Source organism: Schistocerca nitens, chromosome 1, assembly GCF_023898315.1.
Source record: "Schistocerca nitens isolate TAMUIC-IGC-003100 chromosome 1, iqSchNite1.1, whole genome shotgun sequence".
NCBI lineage: Eukaryota > Metazoa > Arthropoda > Insecta > Orthoptera > Acrididae > Schistocerca > Schistocerca nitens.
The window spans coordinates 706,763,432-706,780,617 of record NC_064614.1 but is presented as its reverse complement, the minus strand read 5'-3'; the positions used below and the strand labels follow the sequence as shown (position 1 = coordinate 706,780,617).

Below are 17,186 nucleotides of genomic sequence, written 5' to 3'. Positions count from 1 at the left end.
TGCTACCACAAGAAAAAATCTTCTTGGGAATGGCCCATTATCTGGCTAATGGCATGCTTCTTGTAGCACCTCTCTAAACTCCAGACCATCCAACTTAATCGGTCTCTACAGATTAAGTTGCCAGACCACACACATTCACCATAGATGCTATTAAGAAATGACAAATCCAATGGAACTTGACTCATGGCGAGAAAAAGTTAACCATGAAACAAGGAGATTCCAATCGAAACAAGTTTCTAGGGAAATTCGTTTGGTGCTATTTGGCACCAAGAAGACCTTATGCAAGCCACGAGTTTTAATGACAATCCTACTGGTTGGAAAATGTATCACAGACTATCCATTGCAAGTAATCGTTGGGACAATGAAGAGTAAGAGACGAGAACAAGTTGTTGGTGACTTCTGTTCAGTTGCAGTCCTGGAGAAGAACACATGGCTGTACAAGTCTGTTGTGTTGAGCTCTTGGTGGAGTCAGATGACTCTCAGATGACTTTCAGAAGGTAGCTCTGACGCTGTCTGCCTTTACCACCTGCTCCACATATTGCTGGTGGTTTTCCATCTCAGTGATAGAAGATCCAACCCACCTACTGGAGGGTGCGAGGCTCATGGGCTGATTGTGGGCTCATCGCTATCTGCATCAGCACAGCGGGCCGTCGACCAATCTGAGAGGTGGTATTTCTGCCCGTTTTCATTACTTTTGTCCCGCTGTAGACTAGGAGTTGTACTTATGTGTGATATGAACGTAGTCTCTGGTACACAGCCTTACACGAGAGTGCGCCACCATCCAATTATTCCAGCTGTGGCTCCACATCGAGCTCCAGTCTTTTGCCATCCAAGTAAAATGAAACCGATTTCTGCTTCTGCTACAAGACTGCAAAGCCTCACATTCATCCGCCGATAGCGATATTAGCTGCCACAGACGGCGCTTCTTTCCTCTTCCCAGATACAAGTTTACTCCGACGATCTCAGGACAAACAGCTACTCGGGGCCATTCTCAGCACAGTTCACGTCGGGACAGTCCGACCAGTTGCATCTCACGTCAGAGCGCCTCCAGTTCTATAGTGCCATCAGCCGACACTGTTTTCAATTGGCACTGTAATAGCAAGCTGCTACTTACCAGTAATCGTCAGAGTGTTCAATGAAATATGTCTGGTGCCATTATTAGTCAGCGACTGAGCAGGGTAAGTCACAAACAGTTGTCTGGCTAAACGGTTTTAAATTACACGGTTATCTTCAGGGTGTTAGGATAGTCAGCGTGCTGGACTTTGAATAAGAAGACACGAATCTGTCGGCACTCAAAGCTGAGTATTACTTTAGTAGTTAAATTTAATAAATGTTTATTACTTGTTTGATTTTGTGTCATCCATTTTATGTATATTTTAGACCTAAAGCCCTATGTTCACATAAAGTTTCGTGGCATGTTGGCCAGCCACCTCGCACAGCAACTAAGTGTCTGCAGTTGGAGGTTCGCTGCCTGCTTTCTTTGCTGTTAGGCATCAGATTTTATAGCATGCGTCTCCGTATCTCAGCCACGCTAAAAACCCTGGGAGAATTTTTCTCATTGACCAAGTAGTCAATATTTGATAAAAAAATGGTTCAAATGGCTCTGAGCACTATGGGACTCAACTGCTGAGGTCATTAGTCCCCTAGAACTTAGAACTAGTTAAACCTAACTAACCTAAGGACATCACAAACATCCATGCCCGAGGCAGGATTCGAACCTGCGACCGTAGCGGTCTTGCGGTTCCAGACTGCAGCGCCTTTAACCGCACGGTCACTTCGGCCGGCAATATTTGATATTCACGGTAAATGATAACAGCCAAACAGTTGCAGAATAAAGATTTATTAAAATCCTTGACCACGGTTACGGTATATCTAGATATACTTTCATCAGAAGCAAAAATACACCTGAATAGGGAGACACCTTCATTAGCAGAAAACTTAGCAACATAACTTATAGCTTTAAGTACCATAAAAATTACCAAAGTATTACAAGCACAAAAACTTTTAGTCACTTACTAAAATCACATAGTGCATTGGGGGTGCATAAAACAATCGTGCCTCCACTGCAGAATGTGATTTTAGTAAGTGGTACTTAAAGCTATAAGTGTTTGTTTTTTTCTTTTATCTCATTTATGTTGATAAGTTTTCTGCTAATGAAGGTGTGTCCCTATTCAGGTGTATTTTTGCTTCTGATGAAGGTATATTTAGATATACCGAAACCGTGGTCAAGGATTTCAATAAATCTTTATCCTGCAACTGTTTGGCTGTTATCATTTACCGTGAAGATTTTCAACAGTTGTTGCTTCAGCCACGTTAAAGATTTATCAGTGTTTGTTACTTTTTTTTACAGGAATTACATGTAAGGATTTATTACGTTGTTATTTCCTATGGTTCAATACTATAACATTTATGTTTCATTGTATGATGGTCCTACTTCTGCATAACGTTTTGTCTTTCATGCACGGTGCAGCATGTTTTACATGGTCCAGTCGCATTAATGTGATCACCGCCAGTGTCCGACATCAACGTCCAATAACCACTCATAGACGGCAGATGCCAGCACCAGCAGTGGAGGGTACATACACGGTGGGATACGGAAACTATGCAGACCCTGTTGTACTGAGGAAACGTAGCGGTTTAACTGACGTCCAGAAGGGCATGATCATTGGCCTTCGGCCCAAGGCTGGAAACGTTTCGGAAACGGCTCAGTTTGTAAACTGTTTTTGTGCCGTCGTGGTTAAAATGTACCGTTCATGGTAAAATGGCGTTACCTAAAATCCGCTCAGAGGCACCTGTGATGCAACACAGGCCATACATTACAGGGATAAATGACGGCTGCAGATATGTGTACAGGCGAGTAGACGTGCAACTGCTGAACAACTTACTGCCCATGTCAACCAATGGGCTATCAGCAGTGTCTCCTCAACGACAGTTCAGCAAACGTTGCTGCATATGGGCCTCCGGAGTATGTGCTTAGTTCACTCACCCACGCTGACTGCTGTTCATCGGAAGTCTGGAATTTGCACGCCAGTACCGCAACTGGACGAAAATGAGTGGCAGGAGGTGATCTTTTCAGATGAATCGCGTTTTGTGCTCCATCATGTAGATGGCCGTTGGATCTTTGGAAGGGCCTATGCCCGAAGAGACAGCGTTATGTTCTCGATAATATTTTCGTAGCATTCTCTGGGTGGTCTCTTCATTCTGGAAGGCACAGTGGGTCAACACAAATACGGATCTGTAACTTGTCGGCCATGTGCACTCCTACAGGCAGTGAATTTTTCCTCAGCACGGTGGCATCTACCAGCAGGACAATGCAATATGTCACACAGCTCGCACATGAATGCTTCGGAGAGCACCGATATGAGTTTACCACACTCTCCTGCCCCTCAAACGCCCTAGAATTAAACCCAATCGAGAATATTTTGGACCATCTAGATCGGGCTGTTCGCGACATGGATCCTCTGCCGAGAAACCTAGCACAGCTGACCACGGCACTGGAGTCGGCATAGCTGCACACCCCTGTCGGTACCTTCCAGAGCCTTACTGGCTGCCTTCCTTCTCGTCTCGCAGTGGTCTGTGCTGCGAAAGGCTTGTTATTCAGGCTTTCGAAAGGCTATCACATAAATGTGACTGAATAACCTTGTAGGAACCAGCCTGGCGCAGATCAGTGAAATAACTGAACCACTTAACCACAAACTAGCTTTACACGAATTAATTATCCCAGAAATTCAAGTCCCAATCTGTACTTTTTCAAATCGTTATATTTGTCTGTATGAAGGACGCTTCAAGGAGAGTGTGATGCTTCTGTCAGAATTATGGAGATTATTGCTCCGACTTCCATGTACAAGTAGGCAACTGCGAGATCATATAGTGCCAAATGTGAAATAAAAGATTGGCAGCATCTATATGGATACTTCACGTGGTTACTGCCTGGGCTTACGCATTTCGATGCGAGCATATAAAGCCATCTTTGCTCCTTCCCCTATCGAGCTTTTTGAGGCAGGAATGTGTCTGACCCTGGTACAAGTGATGCACGCATTCTATTACCGCTTCGCCTGGAGTGGTGGGCACTGACATAATGTCAACTTCCACAGAGAGCGCGGCAGGTGTAGACTCTTGTATAAGCGCACTCTTGCTGCCACGACGTGGGGATAGCACGCTGCCTACTGCGCTACGTGGGTCAGAGCCTGGTATTGTTATGATAATCATTGAGGTTCTTTCAACTTATTCATCATTTGAGACGAGAATATAAACATTACGATTGCTTTTCATGTTGACTTCTGACCAGTGATTCTCAGTTCAAACCACTTCTCGACCAGAAAGTGGACAGTGTCGAAGATTTATCCTGTGTCTTGTTGTACCGCATCTTCTCATAGTAGGCCGATTACCTTTGCTAATTATTGAGAGGAAATAAGTTTATTATGTGGCTAAATTGCGTTATGTAGTTGCAGCGGTTTATCAGTGAATTATAAGCTTAAACTTTGGGTCATTGTTTGCTTAAGTAAAACGTGGCAACATATATTATTTTAGCCCTCAGTTACTGCCCACATTTCTTGAAAGTGATCATACAGTACATTGGTCGTTAAGAAGGTTGTTTTTGTCATTTAGTAAATGTTTAAAAATTTGCATTTCCTCTAAAATGTCTAACTTTGGACCTTTTACTTCACAATGCAAGAGCTGAGTATTGTGGGGGCGGGCGGTTGGGTGCATGAGCCAATTGCAAATGTCGCAACTTCAGGAAATGAACTTTTATTGTGAAGAAGGTTGGGTTATCCCGACTCAAACCTAGGTAAATCTAGGTAATCTATGCAACTGAGGCTGTTGATTTTTAAAATTAAAATTAATATTAATACAATTGCTGACAGGGCGGCTAAATGCTGAAAATATTTCTTGGTTGTACACATGCTTTTGCAAAAAAATTGCAGAATTTATGACTTCCGTTGCGACATTTCGTAGTGTGGGTACGCTGGTAGACATTGCCTCCTGTTGTTATCTTGGCAGTGTGGAAAAAGGTGGGACGGTATTTTGTTATGTTTGTTTTTGTTTATGTTAAACATACTTATCAAAATGTGGCCATCGGAGAAAGTGTTGCAGCTGACAGACGATTTTCACGCAGCATCATGTTTGCGGGAAGTTAGTAATTCCAGATGAAAAATTCGCAACAAGAAGCAGTTGATTGTCAAGTATATGGCCAAAAAATGTTCAATATCACTGGCTGTGAAAAAAAAGTCGAAAGTAAATTATAGCCGAAGCGAGGCCCTTCCACAAGCAGTTCACGTTTCCACCAACGTTTCCTCTTTCTATTTCTTTCACTACCCACAAGCCGCAATCACAGCAAGGTCAACCACAAGCAGCAAATATCGAGGCATAAAGCATTCCAGTGTGTACACGATAAAAAAGTACCTAGACAGTGTATATACATTGTCTAGCAACACGTCTACAGACAGTCCTTCTAGAATCCACAGACAGTCGCTCGATTTTGTAACCAAGTGTGTACTTGCCTTTACAGTATCAAGATTTGTAACTGCGGATGCGCATGCAGACTGCACAGGCTCAGAATGTGTCGGCCGAGAAGTGAGCAGTGAGTGTGCAGAGGCTGTGCGCAGGCTGGCGTGGGCGACGGCGGTGTGCGGCAGTGCGCTGCTGGCGGTCCTGGTGGGGGCGGAGGCGTGGCGGGGCTACGCGCGGGCGCCGGCCGCCATGCAGGTGGAGAGCACGCACTGGCCGCTGCGCGCGCTGCCCTTCCCCGCCGTCACCGTCTGCCCCGGCCGGCGCGTCGTCACCCGCGTCGCGCTGCCGCTGCTCGCCAGGTGAGCCACTCCACACGAATCCCACTCGTAAAGTATTCATCATCTCCTCGAAAAAATTAAGTTCCCTAATTAATTATTTGTTTGTTTGCAGGTATACAGGGTCATTCAGGAGGAATATTGCATAACTGATGAGGTGACTCTAATGTGAAACTAAACCGAAAAAGTCCTACCAACGTGCTTCAGATTTTCGATCTTTACGGAACTGGAGCGGATTGAAAACCACACAGATCCGTGAATAATTATGAAGATAGGCCTAAGTATGGATATTACTTACCGAAATTCTACTCTACAGGTCATTAAAATTGCTACACCACGAAGATGATGTGCTACAGACGCGAAATTTAACCGACAGGAAGAAGATGCTGTGATATGCACATGATTAGCTTTTCAGACCATTCACACAAGGTTGGCGCCAGTGGCAACACCTACAACGTGCTTACATGAGGAAAGTTTCCAACCGATTTATCATACACAAACAGCAGTTGAGCGGCGTTGTGATGCCTCGTGTAAGGAGGAGAAATGCGTACCATCACGTTTCCGACGTTGGTAAAGGTCGGATTGTACCCTATCGCGATTACGGTTTATCGTTTCGCGACATTGCTGCTCGCGTTCGTCGAGATCCAATGACTGTTAACAGAATATGGAATCGGTGGGTTCAGGAGGGTAATACGCAACGCCGTGCTGGATCCCAACGGCCTCGTATCACTAGCAGTCGAGATGACAGGCATCTTATCTGCATGGTTGTAACGGATCGTGCAGCCAAGTCTCGATCCCTGAGTCAACAGATGGGGACGTTTGCAAGACAACAACCATCTGCACGAACAGTTCGACGACGCTTGCAGCAGCATGGACTATCAGTTCGGAGACCATGGTTGCGTTTACCCTTGACGCTGCATCACAGACAGGAGCGCATGCCATGGTGTACTCAACGACGAATCTGGGTGCACGAATGGCAAAACGTCATTTTTTCCGATGAATTCAGGTTCTGTTTACAGCATCGTGATGGTCGCATCCGTGTTTGACGACATCGCGGTGAACGCACATTGGAAGCGTGTATTCGTCATCAAATGGTTCAAATGGCTCTGAGCACTATGGGACTTAACTGCTGTGGTCATGAGTCCCCTAGAACTTAGAACTACTTAAACCTAACTAACCTAAGGAGATCACACACATCCATGCCCGAGGCAGGATTCGAACCTGCGACCGTAGCGGTCGCGCGGTTCCAGACTGTAGCGCCTAGAACCGCTCGGCCACTTCGGCCGGCTATTCGTCATCGCCACAATGGCGTATCACCCGGCGTGATGGTATGGGGTGCCATTGGTTACACGTCTAGGTCACCTCTTGTTCGCATTGGCGGCACTTTGAACAGTGGACGTTACATTTCAGATGTGTTACGACCCGTGGCTTTACCCTTCATTCGATCTCTGCGAACCCCTTCGTTCCAGCAGGATAATACACGACCGCATGTTGCAGGTCCTGTACGGGCCTTTCTGGATACAGAAAATGTTCGACTGCTGCCCTAGCCAGCACATTTTCCAGATCTCTCACCGACTGAAAACGTCTGGTCAATGTTGGCCGAGCAACTGGCTCGTCACAATATCCCAGTCACTACTCTTGATGAACTGTGGTATTGTGTTGAAGCTACATGGGCAGCTGTACCTGTACACGCCATCCAAGCTCTGTTTGACTCAATGCCCAGGCGTATCAAGTCCGTTATTATGGCCAGAGGTGGTTGTTCTGGGTACTGATTTCTCAGGATCTATGCACCCAAATTGCTTGAAAGTGTAATCACATGTCAGTTCTAGTAAAATATATGTGTCCAATTAATACTCGGTTATCATCTGCATTTCTTCTTGGTGTACCAATTTTAATGGCCGGTAGTGTATGTAGGCGTTGTGATGGACAGAATAATAGTGGTACAGATGAGTGTCTGTCATCCGAGCGACAAATTCTTCAGATATCCACCTCCGTAGCGTTTAAATACCTCTTTCATCAGTCCCATGAACTGAAGTGTAATGGGATTAGGTCGGGTGATCTGGCAGGCCTGTTAATAGGTCCACGACAGTTAACACACTCTTCAGGAGATGTATTACTGATATGCTGGAATACTTGTCTGGTGCAAGGAATCGGTGATCCCTCATGTTGCAGTTACATTTGCCGTCGTTACTCTAATGTCATGTCTTCCAAAAATGCAGGTAGGTCTTGTATAAGGAAATTTACGTATGCTGCAGCTGTTATGAAAACACAGGCCCTATTACCAAGACATCAGTCATACCAAACCACACGTTCACTGTGTACCTAACTTGGACTCTTGTTCCCCTAGTGTCATCTGGGTTCTCCATCGTCCATGTATGAGAAGTGCGGGGTGTTCGTAATACCATTGCGTGTAAATGTAGCCTCATCTGTAAATAAAGTGTACTATATGACTTCTCCGTGTACAGCCAATAAATAACAAAATTGTTATCTGCTTACTGAGTCATCTGGATAAAGATCTTGCATGTAAACTCGCGTTTGTGGAATATCAAGCTGACAGCTAATGAACCGTGTCCTGGCGGTGGGACTTCGTTGTGCCATTGCAATATGTCTCCCCTTTCCTCAACTGACAGGATGGCCACAGGTTCTGTTGTTACATGTACACTAGGTAGTGTTCCAGATTCATGTAATGTTTGAAAACTCTTGGAAATACACTGGCACAAGGTGTTCATCGATCAGGGTAACGTCTGGTATTCTGTCACAGCCACATGGGCACTGGCATTACAGTACCTGTACACAAACAACATGCCTATGTATTGTGCATGGATGAACATATGCATTATGTCGGTATTCACAGACACAATGGACTTGCTCTTTCAACCAACACTCAAGCACGACATGCACACGGCCTCACTGTTGGAAAACCCCCACACCTCTTGCAGAATAAACCAGTCATCTGTCCCACCACTATTCCGTCCACCACAGCCGCTGCGCAGCATTTTGGTAAGTAATATTCACACATGTATTCATAATCATTCATGGATGTGTGTGGTCTTCAACCTGCTGCAGTTCTGTATCAACCGAAAAGTGGGCACATGTCCATGGCACTTTTCGGTTTACTTTCACACGTAGAGTCCGCTAACAAATTATATGACATTCCTCCTGAACCACCCAGTACGTCTCGAGTCTTGATACACTTTGAAATTCTCTCATGACAGTACCATATCATGCGGCTACAAGAGCTGAAACAAAATCCCTCACTCACGTGACGTCATCTAGTAATTAGTTTTCTACATTTGAAGAGGAACAACGCCGCAAAAGTCCCTGCTGAGTTATTAGGAGTGTAAAGCAAGAATGCACCACTATTCTATGGCGCAGTGGGTGGGTGCCTTATGACTATTTTGGCATGAGGCGCTCTCCCCATTAATAATACAAAAGCTTCGAGATGCATCTGCTGCCTGGCCGCCTATCAAACCTGAAAAGAACAAAATGTCGCAGAAGTTAGCCCTTTTTCCACATGTGACTATTTTGGGTTGAGAAGTGAAAGGAATTATGTTCAAAGTTCCATTAAATTGATAACTTCAGCAGACAGCAGAATTGCGTTTTAAAAAACGTAGCAGGGAATGTAATAGAACTCGCGATGTCTTATCTACAGTGTCTGACGCTTACCGTTACGCTACTAGCTGGCACGTAGGTATAGCAGCTCCAGGTGTCAACAACAGTTCCTCCAGAACTTCCGCATTCCACAGTGTTGTGAGATAATGCATATGGTCAGATCTAGACTTCTGAGAGACAGACAGTTACAGCATTTCTTTTGCACTGCACGACGGTTTCAACAAACAGATAGCGCAATAGAGTAGCTGAAATGGAAAAGAACACTTCCTATTTAAATTTCTGCATCCTACACTGTTGGCAGTCCTGTGTAGGTGACAGTTGCGATATTTTATTTCGGTGATTACAAAATAGTGTCGAATGCATGCACAGGAAAGCCGAGGCAGCTAGTTCATGGCGATTCGGTCAACCAAATAAATGAATGTACTGAACATGCTACAAACCACTACAGGGAGCCTGTGTGTCAGAATTCTCATCGAATGTGCCGCATCGGTGTTATGATAGAGAAATGAGTCATACAGTAGAGGATTTGTTGGTCTGTTGGATCGATGATAAGTTCATATACTGACGGTCTAACTTCGATTCCAACTTCTGCCGACGCTTTTTGATAGGGAGAGACAGATTCTATTCGCTTCTCGCTACGCCAAATGAAGAAGGTATAATGGCATTGTGGTCTGAAATTCACATTAAACATGATATTCCTTCTCTACCAAGTAGACGTTAGGTTGAACTACAATAAAGTCAGGAGTGGTGACATGTAGAAACTATATAACCAGTATCCTTTCTTATACTAGTTATTTATTTCTAGTGACGAAACAAACGCCATGTAGGGTCACAAGACACTTATTCCATGTTTTATTTGAGATTCTGTATGTCGATAAAATTGGTTCTGAACTGGGAATGCAACTCAGACCGCCCTTAACGCTAAATTTGATCCCTTCGTGACAATACAGCTCGACTACAATTTGTTGTTCGTTCAAAACTGCAGATTCCTCAACATCTCCACATATTGTGCGTGAATTGGTTCGAATGCTGGCCCGGCAAAACGGTTTTCATTCTGAATTATTAAGCTCTAGCATCAGAACACCTATCTGCTGGTGGATAATAATAATGATTTTTAATGCATTTTCATTCGTTGTCAACACTAACGATATCTGACGTTTTTGACTACCAGTGAGACATACAACTATTTGCGAGATCACTGTAAGTTCAAGGATGTTATTCCGAGCTGCTGGTGGAGAAAAATTCGGTAGCTGACGTCTGTTTGTGTGTAGTCAACAACGATATGTGTGGGGTTCGATTCCCAGTCAGCACTGAACTCTTCGTCATATTATTTCTAGTTCAAACATGCTCACATGTCACTGCTGGTGTAACAAACCCATATTTAACGCTCATTTTCTCTAGAATATAACAGCGATAGGCGCCGGGTTGGAGTCTTGGGAAGGAAAAAATTAATGTTTCGTCTCGTCATTTCAGTTAAAACATCTAGCTACTGCCGAGAAAATCCGATATATCACAGTTGATTGTGCTTCGATAACAAAGCGATTAGATTCTGGGTTCGAATCCCTATCCAACACAAAGCTTTACCTCACGGCATTTCAAGTAAGTTATTTGTGAAGAACCAATATTTAACATCTCTCGTAGTTCTTTAACAGGGGCAATAAATGCTGGGTAGGAATTCGCGTCCGTTAAAAATGTTTATGTTATGTAATTTAAAGCTGATATTTGCTAACTGATACAGTCCAAAATCAAGGTATATCACTCTCTGTATGCCTAGTCAGGAATGACTGTTAATTTCCGTCAGTCACGAAATCTTAGTCTGCATGACCTGGGTTTGAATCCATATGCAGAACGAGACGGTTCGTCGTGTCATTTGAAGTTCATACATATTCTCAACTATCTGCTAGTGAATAACTTAAATTTTTAATGTCATTTTGTGTTAAATAACAAGCACAGTATGGTACTTTGGAGAGAAAATCATGAATACGTCGAACTTACTACGTGCATTACCTATGTGATGTAATAATGAGAAGAGTGGTAACATTTCAGGTATGTCATTTATTGCAATAAATGTGAGCTAACAAGCCTTAAGGACAGTCTTATCTGTGATAAGATGTTCCCTGATATTTCTAGTATCGTGGTATTGCTTTACATCTTGAGTTATTGTGATACAGAGCAGTGTTTTCTAGTGGTGACTTGTTGGGACCATTTTCAATAGTCAAACGACTGTACCAAGGAGCAATTAGAGGACCTGCTAGACAGCTGCGTTATGTGGGTTGCATGCGAATCAGGTGAAATGCAATTCAGGTCGTTCGGATACTTTTGACCACGACTGTACATGCTTCAAGCGAACTCCATCAGGATATGTAAGCAGTTATATAATATTCAGCTTGCCACAATCTGATGGGTCCGTAATTATCGACTGTATACTATCAGACAGGATTGGACCATTCTGTATGATTTGAAGAGGTGTTTCACATATTTAGTCATTATGTCAAGTATGCTACTACATCAGCAGCAAGAGATTTTATAGGAAGAAAAAACATGATTTATACTGTCTTATTAACTATTCATGGAAACATTATAAATTTTATGTGTTACCGGATGTGTGAAAATACTTAAATATGGTAGTAATACTGTGCCTACATCTGGCATGGTGAAGCCATATACACTCCTGGAAATGGAAAAAAGAACACATTGACACCGGTGTGTCAGACCCACCATACTTGCTCCGGACACTGCGAGAGGGCTGTACAAGCAATGATCACACGCACGGCACAGCGGACACACCAGGAACCGCGGTGTTGGCCGTCGAATGGCGCTAGCTGCGCAGCATTTGTGCACCGCCGCCGTCAGTGTCAGCCAGTTTGCCGTGGCATACGGAGCTCCATCGCAGTCTTTAACATTGGTAGCATGCCGCGACAGCGTGGACGTGAACCGTATGTGCAGTTGACGGACTTTGAGCGAGGGCGTATAGTGGGCATGCGGGAGGCCGGGTGGACGTACCGCCGAATTGCTCAACACGTGGGGCGTGAGGTCTCCACAGTACATCGATGTTGTCGCCAGTGGTCGGCGGAAGGTGCACGTGCCCGTCGACCTGGGACCGGACCGCAGCGACGCACGGATGCACGCCAAGACCGTAGGATCCTACGCAGTGCCGTAGGGGACCGCACCGCCACTTCCCAGCAAATTAGGGACACTGTTGCTCCTGGGGTATCGGCGAGGACCATTCGCAACCGTCTCCATGAAGCTGGGCTACGGTCCCGCACACCGTTAGGCCGTCTTCCGCTCACGCCCCAACATCGTGCAGCCCGCCTCCAGTGGTGTCGCGACAGGCGTGAATGGAGGGACGAATGGAGACGTGTCGTCTTCAGCGATGAGAGTCGCTTCTGCCTTGGTGCCAATGATGGTCGTATGCGTGTTTGGCGCCGTGCAGGTGAGCGCCACAATCAGGACTGCATACGACCGAGGCACACAGGGCCAACACCCGGCATCATGGTGTGGGGAGCGATCTCCTACACTGGCCGTACACCACTGGTGATCGTCGAGGGGACACTGAATAGTGCACGGTACATCCAAACCGTCATCGAACCCATCGTTCTACCATTCCTAGGCCGGCAAGGGAACTTGCTGTTCCAACAGGACAATGCACGTCCGCATGTATCCCGTGCCACCCAACGTGCTCTAGAAGGTGTAAGTCAACTACCCTGGCCAGCAAGATCTCCGGATCTGTCCCCCATTGAGCATGTTTGGGACCGGATGAAGCGTCGTCTCACGCGGTCTGCACGTCCAGCACGAACGCTTGTCCAACTGAGGCGCCAGGTGGAAATGGCATGGCAAGCCGTTCCACAGGACTACATCCAGCATCTCTACGATCGTCTCCATGGGAGAATAGCAGCCTGCATTGCTGCGAAAGGTGGATATACACTGTACTAGTGCCGACATTGTGCATGCTCTGTTGCCTGTGTCTATGTGCCTGTGGTTCTGTCAGTGTGATCGTGTGATGTATCTGACCCCAGGAATGTGTCAATAAAGTTTCCCCTTCCTGGGACAATGAATTCACGGTGTTCTTATTTCAATTTCCAGGAGTGTACATATTAAGGACGGTCACATAGCATGTACCAGAATGATGGATTATGGCCTCTTCTGTGGGCTGCTGAATCGCATTCTGGCGTGCAAACTCCACCACATTCTTTCACAGCTTCTCACAGAAGCTACCTGCATGTGGTTGCCAGTTAATATGTTCAGCAACACAACGGATTACTTAGATCACGTACAGTATATTCATAATATATGTTCTTGTGAATGCAAGCACTCTGTGTCGTTATGTATGCTCACTGTTCACTGTAAGTGACCACTGCAAGTGTGTTCTGCTACTTGGGTGAGAGGTTCGTAGAGCTGGCAACGGTCGGGAGAGTGGTGTGCTGACCCCTGGCCCCTCCATACCGCTTCCACGACGCCTTAGGCCGACGATGACACTGCGGCTCGCCGCTCTCACGCGGTCCTCAGCACCCGATCGCCGAGTTCTTCTTTTGTCAGTCACTCCTATGAGCATTTTCCCAGCTGCATTTCGAAATCTGTATCTTCAAATTCAGTGTCCAATATCAGTCGTTTTTCACTGTCGGGTCATTAAATAAAAATTATCAAATCTACTTGGGTAACTAATACTTTCGAAATACGTTCTATCCTGGTATCATGTTTGACAAATGTAATTAAATTCACAAAACTTCAGAGAATACCTATTTATGACTTCTTAAAACAAAAAAATCATTTAGTTTGTCAGAATATAAGTACTGGAATTCCCAGAATAGAGATATTTCCACTTTCTCCAACGAATGTGAAATGTAGGACAAAGCAACTAATATGAAGATACAGCCTATAAAACGTGGCCGGAATCGAAATAATGATAATGTTAGATAATGTATGCCATCTGAAATAAAATCTTTTGCCTTCTTTAGGAGTCTCTCAAAAATCTACACCAGAAATGAGTAACGAATAGAAAGGATTGTTTAAAATTTATTTAGAAGAAATTTTAAGGATGTCTAGAAGTAAATGTAGCCAGTGCGATATGGTATGTTCTCACCTCCAAACAAAACTGTCGGGTTTGCCACCAGATCGTATTTTGCAAATCGCACAATGGAAGAGGAAAGGAAATGACTAGTAGTGGTACAGGGTGCCCTCCGCCACGCACTGTACGGTGGCTTGCGAAATATCTGTGTGGGTGTAGATGTAGAATATTTCGTTGATACAACTTTAGGCGGTGGTAGTTACTGTTGTCTAGGCTGCAAGATGCGACTGATGATAATCGAGCAGCGGCGTCGAAATTTATCAGTCCAGCAGTAGGCAACAGGCGTATGCAAGAAGGCGCTCAAAGTTGGATGAAAGCGGCGCTGATGGCGCCCCCTGCCGGGAGCTACAGAGGGGCCTTACACGCGTGGGCCGTGAGCAATGACTGAATTAAATCTCAGTAATGCAGTGGGTCGGGTCATGAATCGGAAGTTGTTGTTTTTCAGTCGATGCAGGGATGCTCTCTTTAAGTGGAAGAAGCTGCCTAATCCAGCCCGTAATTGCGGGGCTCCATACCAGACTGTTCACCACATTGTCAGTGAATGCAGGATTCGAGACTATCACGGTGCTGAAGAGGACTTCCTGCTAGCAACTCCAGATGCAATGCGCTGGATTGAAGGACTGGATATTCAGTTGTAAAGACAAACTTAAGTTTCTTGTGTGTCAATTTGTACGTATGTATATGTCATTTAATTTTATGATATGTCTGTATTAGCCATACGCTAAATAAATAAATAAGTCTTGTTTTTCAGGTTTTAATTTAAAGAAAGCAAGTGCTTGACTACAGGCGCGCTTAATTGAAAACCTGCATCATTGTCGATAATACTGTCCGCCGTACAGATATGTATAGCCTCCTTGAAAAGACAGTCGCAGAATGATGAGTCTGAAGACAAAACTTAAGTCTTCTCGTGAAACATGCGATGCCCCGTGATCGGTCAATGCTTCATTACCGTTGATTTATCATTTTGTACCATGCGTGTATGATCATGATGGTTAATACAACGTTCTAAGATTTCCCCCATTGGCATGGGGTCTTGTGTACGCCATGTTTCCTAAGGTCAAGATCGTCTTTGACCAAACACAATAAATTCCTCAATTTTGCTGGTGGACGAAAAACACACTCAATGCCGTGTCTCTTGAGGATTTTTTCAATTCTTAATAACATGCCACCAAAATACGGGAACAACGCCGTCGCAGTGTGTACCATCGCATCTTCATTTACATGTTTGCACTGAATTTGCTTCGAATGGAATGCACAGCGAATCTGTCAGAACAGCTATTCCATTGGAACACCGTTCTTGGGTGTTACCCGCCAGGCAGACTATCGGTATCTGGGATCACATGTGCTCTGTGTACCAGAGACCGTAAAGCACTATCGTTTTATGCAGAATGATGACAGCTTGTAGCCTGCAAATATTGCTCGGCATGAGTTGGTCTGCGGCAGACATTATGTCCCCGTATGGCATCGACTTTTCTTCTAACCGTCACATTCAGGAATGGTAAGAAGCCGTCTTTTCCATCCTTTTCTACTTTCTGCTATTCGCTGTTGACCAAGAGATAGTTGTAGTAGATAGCCACTTAGTTCTATGCTGAGAGAGTGTTCGTAGAATAAGACAAGAGAAAATACAGAGAAAACTGAGTATATAAAACTGGGCGGTAATAAAAAATATAATTTAGACAATGGGAATTTTATTATGAAATGCTGTTCTTATTGTAAACACGTAAGTGCAACTATGCCAAGAGTGTAGACAATACTAGAAATGAAATTGGGCAAAAACATCGCTTTCTGGCTATGGAAACAAATTTCTGAAGAAGAAGTACTGAAATCTCAAGATTAGACCACATCGGAAATAAGGAACTAAAAAAATATATGAAAGCAGAAGGGAACATAATGGAAGTTTTTGAGAGGAAGATGTCGCTATGCGATGGCCATTTACAATTACATCAATACTCTGCAAGCCACCTTTTGGTGTGTGCCGGAGGGTTACTTTCTGCACCAGTACTGCCTCCCCTTTTCTTTTTCGAATCGCGCATGGGTTTTGGGAAGAAAGATAGCTGGTAAGCCTCTGTGTCGGCTCGAATCTCCCTAATTTTATTTCCATGGTCTTTTCGCGACGTATACGTTGGAGGAAGCAATACGTTACTATAGTCTTCTTGGAACACACGCCCTCGAAACTTTTAACAGTAGACAACACTGTGACGCAGAAAGCGTCTCTTGCAGCGTCCGCCACTGGAGTTGGGTGAGCACCTCTGTGACGCTTTCGCGCTTACTAGATGAACCGGTAACGAAACGTGCTGCTCTTCTTTGGTTGTTCTCTATTTCCTGATGGATCTTCTCTATTTAGAAATAACGGATGATAATACGAGGGCGTGGTGAAATGTAATGCTTCCGAATTTTTCATGTGAAAGTTCTAGAAGACATTTTTTAAAGAAATCAAATGCTATTAACATTCTGTATCTTTATTCTTCACGTCCACGTTTTTATTTCTCCACATAGTCACACTGGCGACGAACACCTTTCTCGCAACGAAAGATTAGTTTGTCGATACAGTCACAACAGAATGTTTGACTTTGTTGACGGATACACATCCTCACCTTCCTTGCACGGCTTCATCATTATCAAAGTTATCAAAGGAAGTACTTGAAAGCGTTCTTTAAATTTTGGTAACAGACTGAAATCTTCTGATGCGGCCAAGCTTGGACTGTAGGGAAGATGATGGACGG

At 44.5% G+C, this 17,186-nt stretch overlaps 1 protein-coding gene across 1 annotated transcript in view; it reads left to right on the top strand.

Moving 5' to 3' along the window:
• Window positions 1-361: 361 nt before the first annotated feature.
• The window catches only part of LOC126195824 (sodium channel protein Nach-like), a 168,871-nt gene continuing 152,046 nt past the window's right edge, over window positions 362-17,186 (top strand). Inside the window, exons 1-2 of the mRNA XM_049934516.1 lie at window positions 362-467; window positions 5,510-5,810. Of these exons, the coding sequence (XP_049790473.1) occupies window positions 362-467; window positions 5,510-5,810 (407 nt within the window). The remainder of the gene's footprint in view (window positions 468-5,509; window positions 5,811-17,186) is intronic.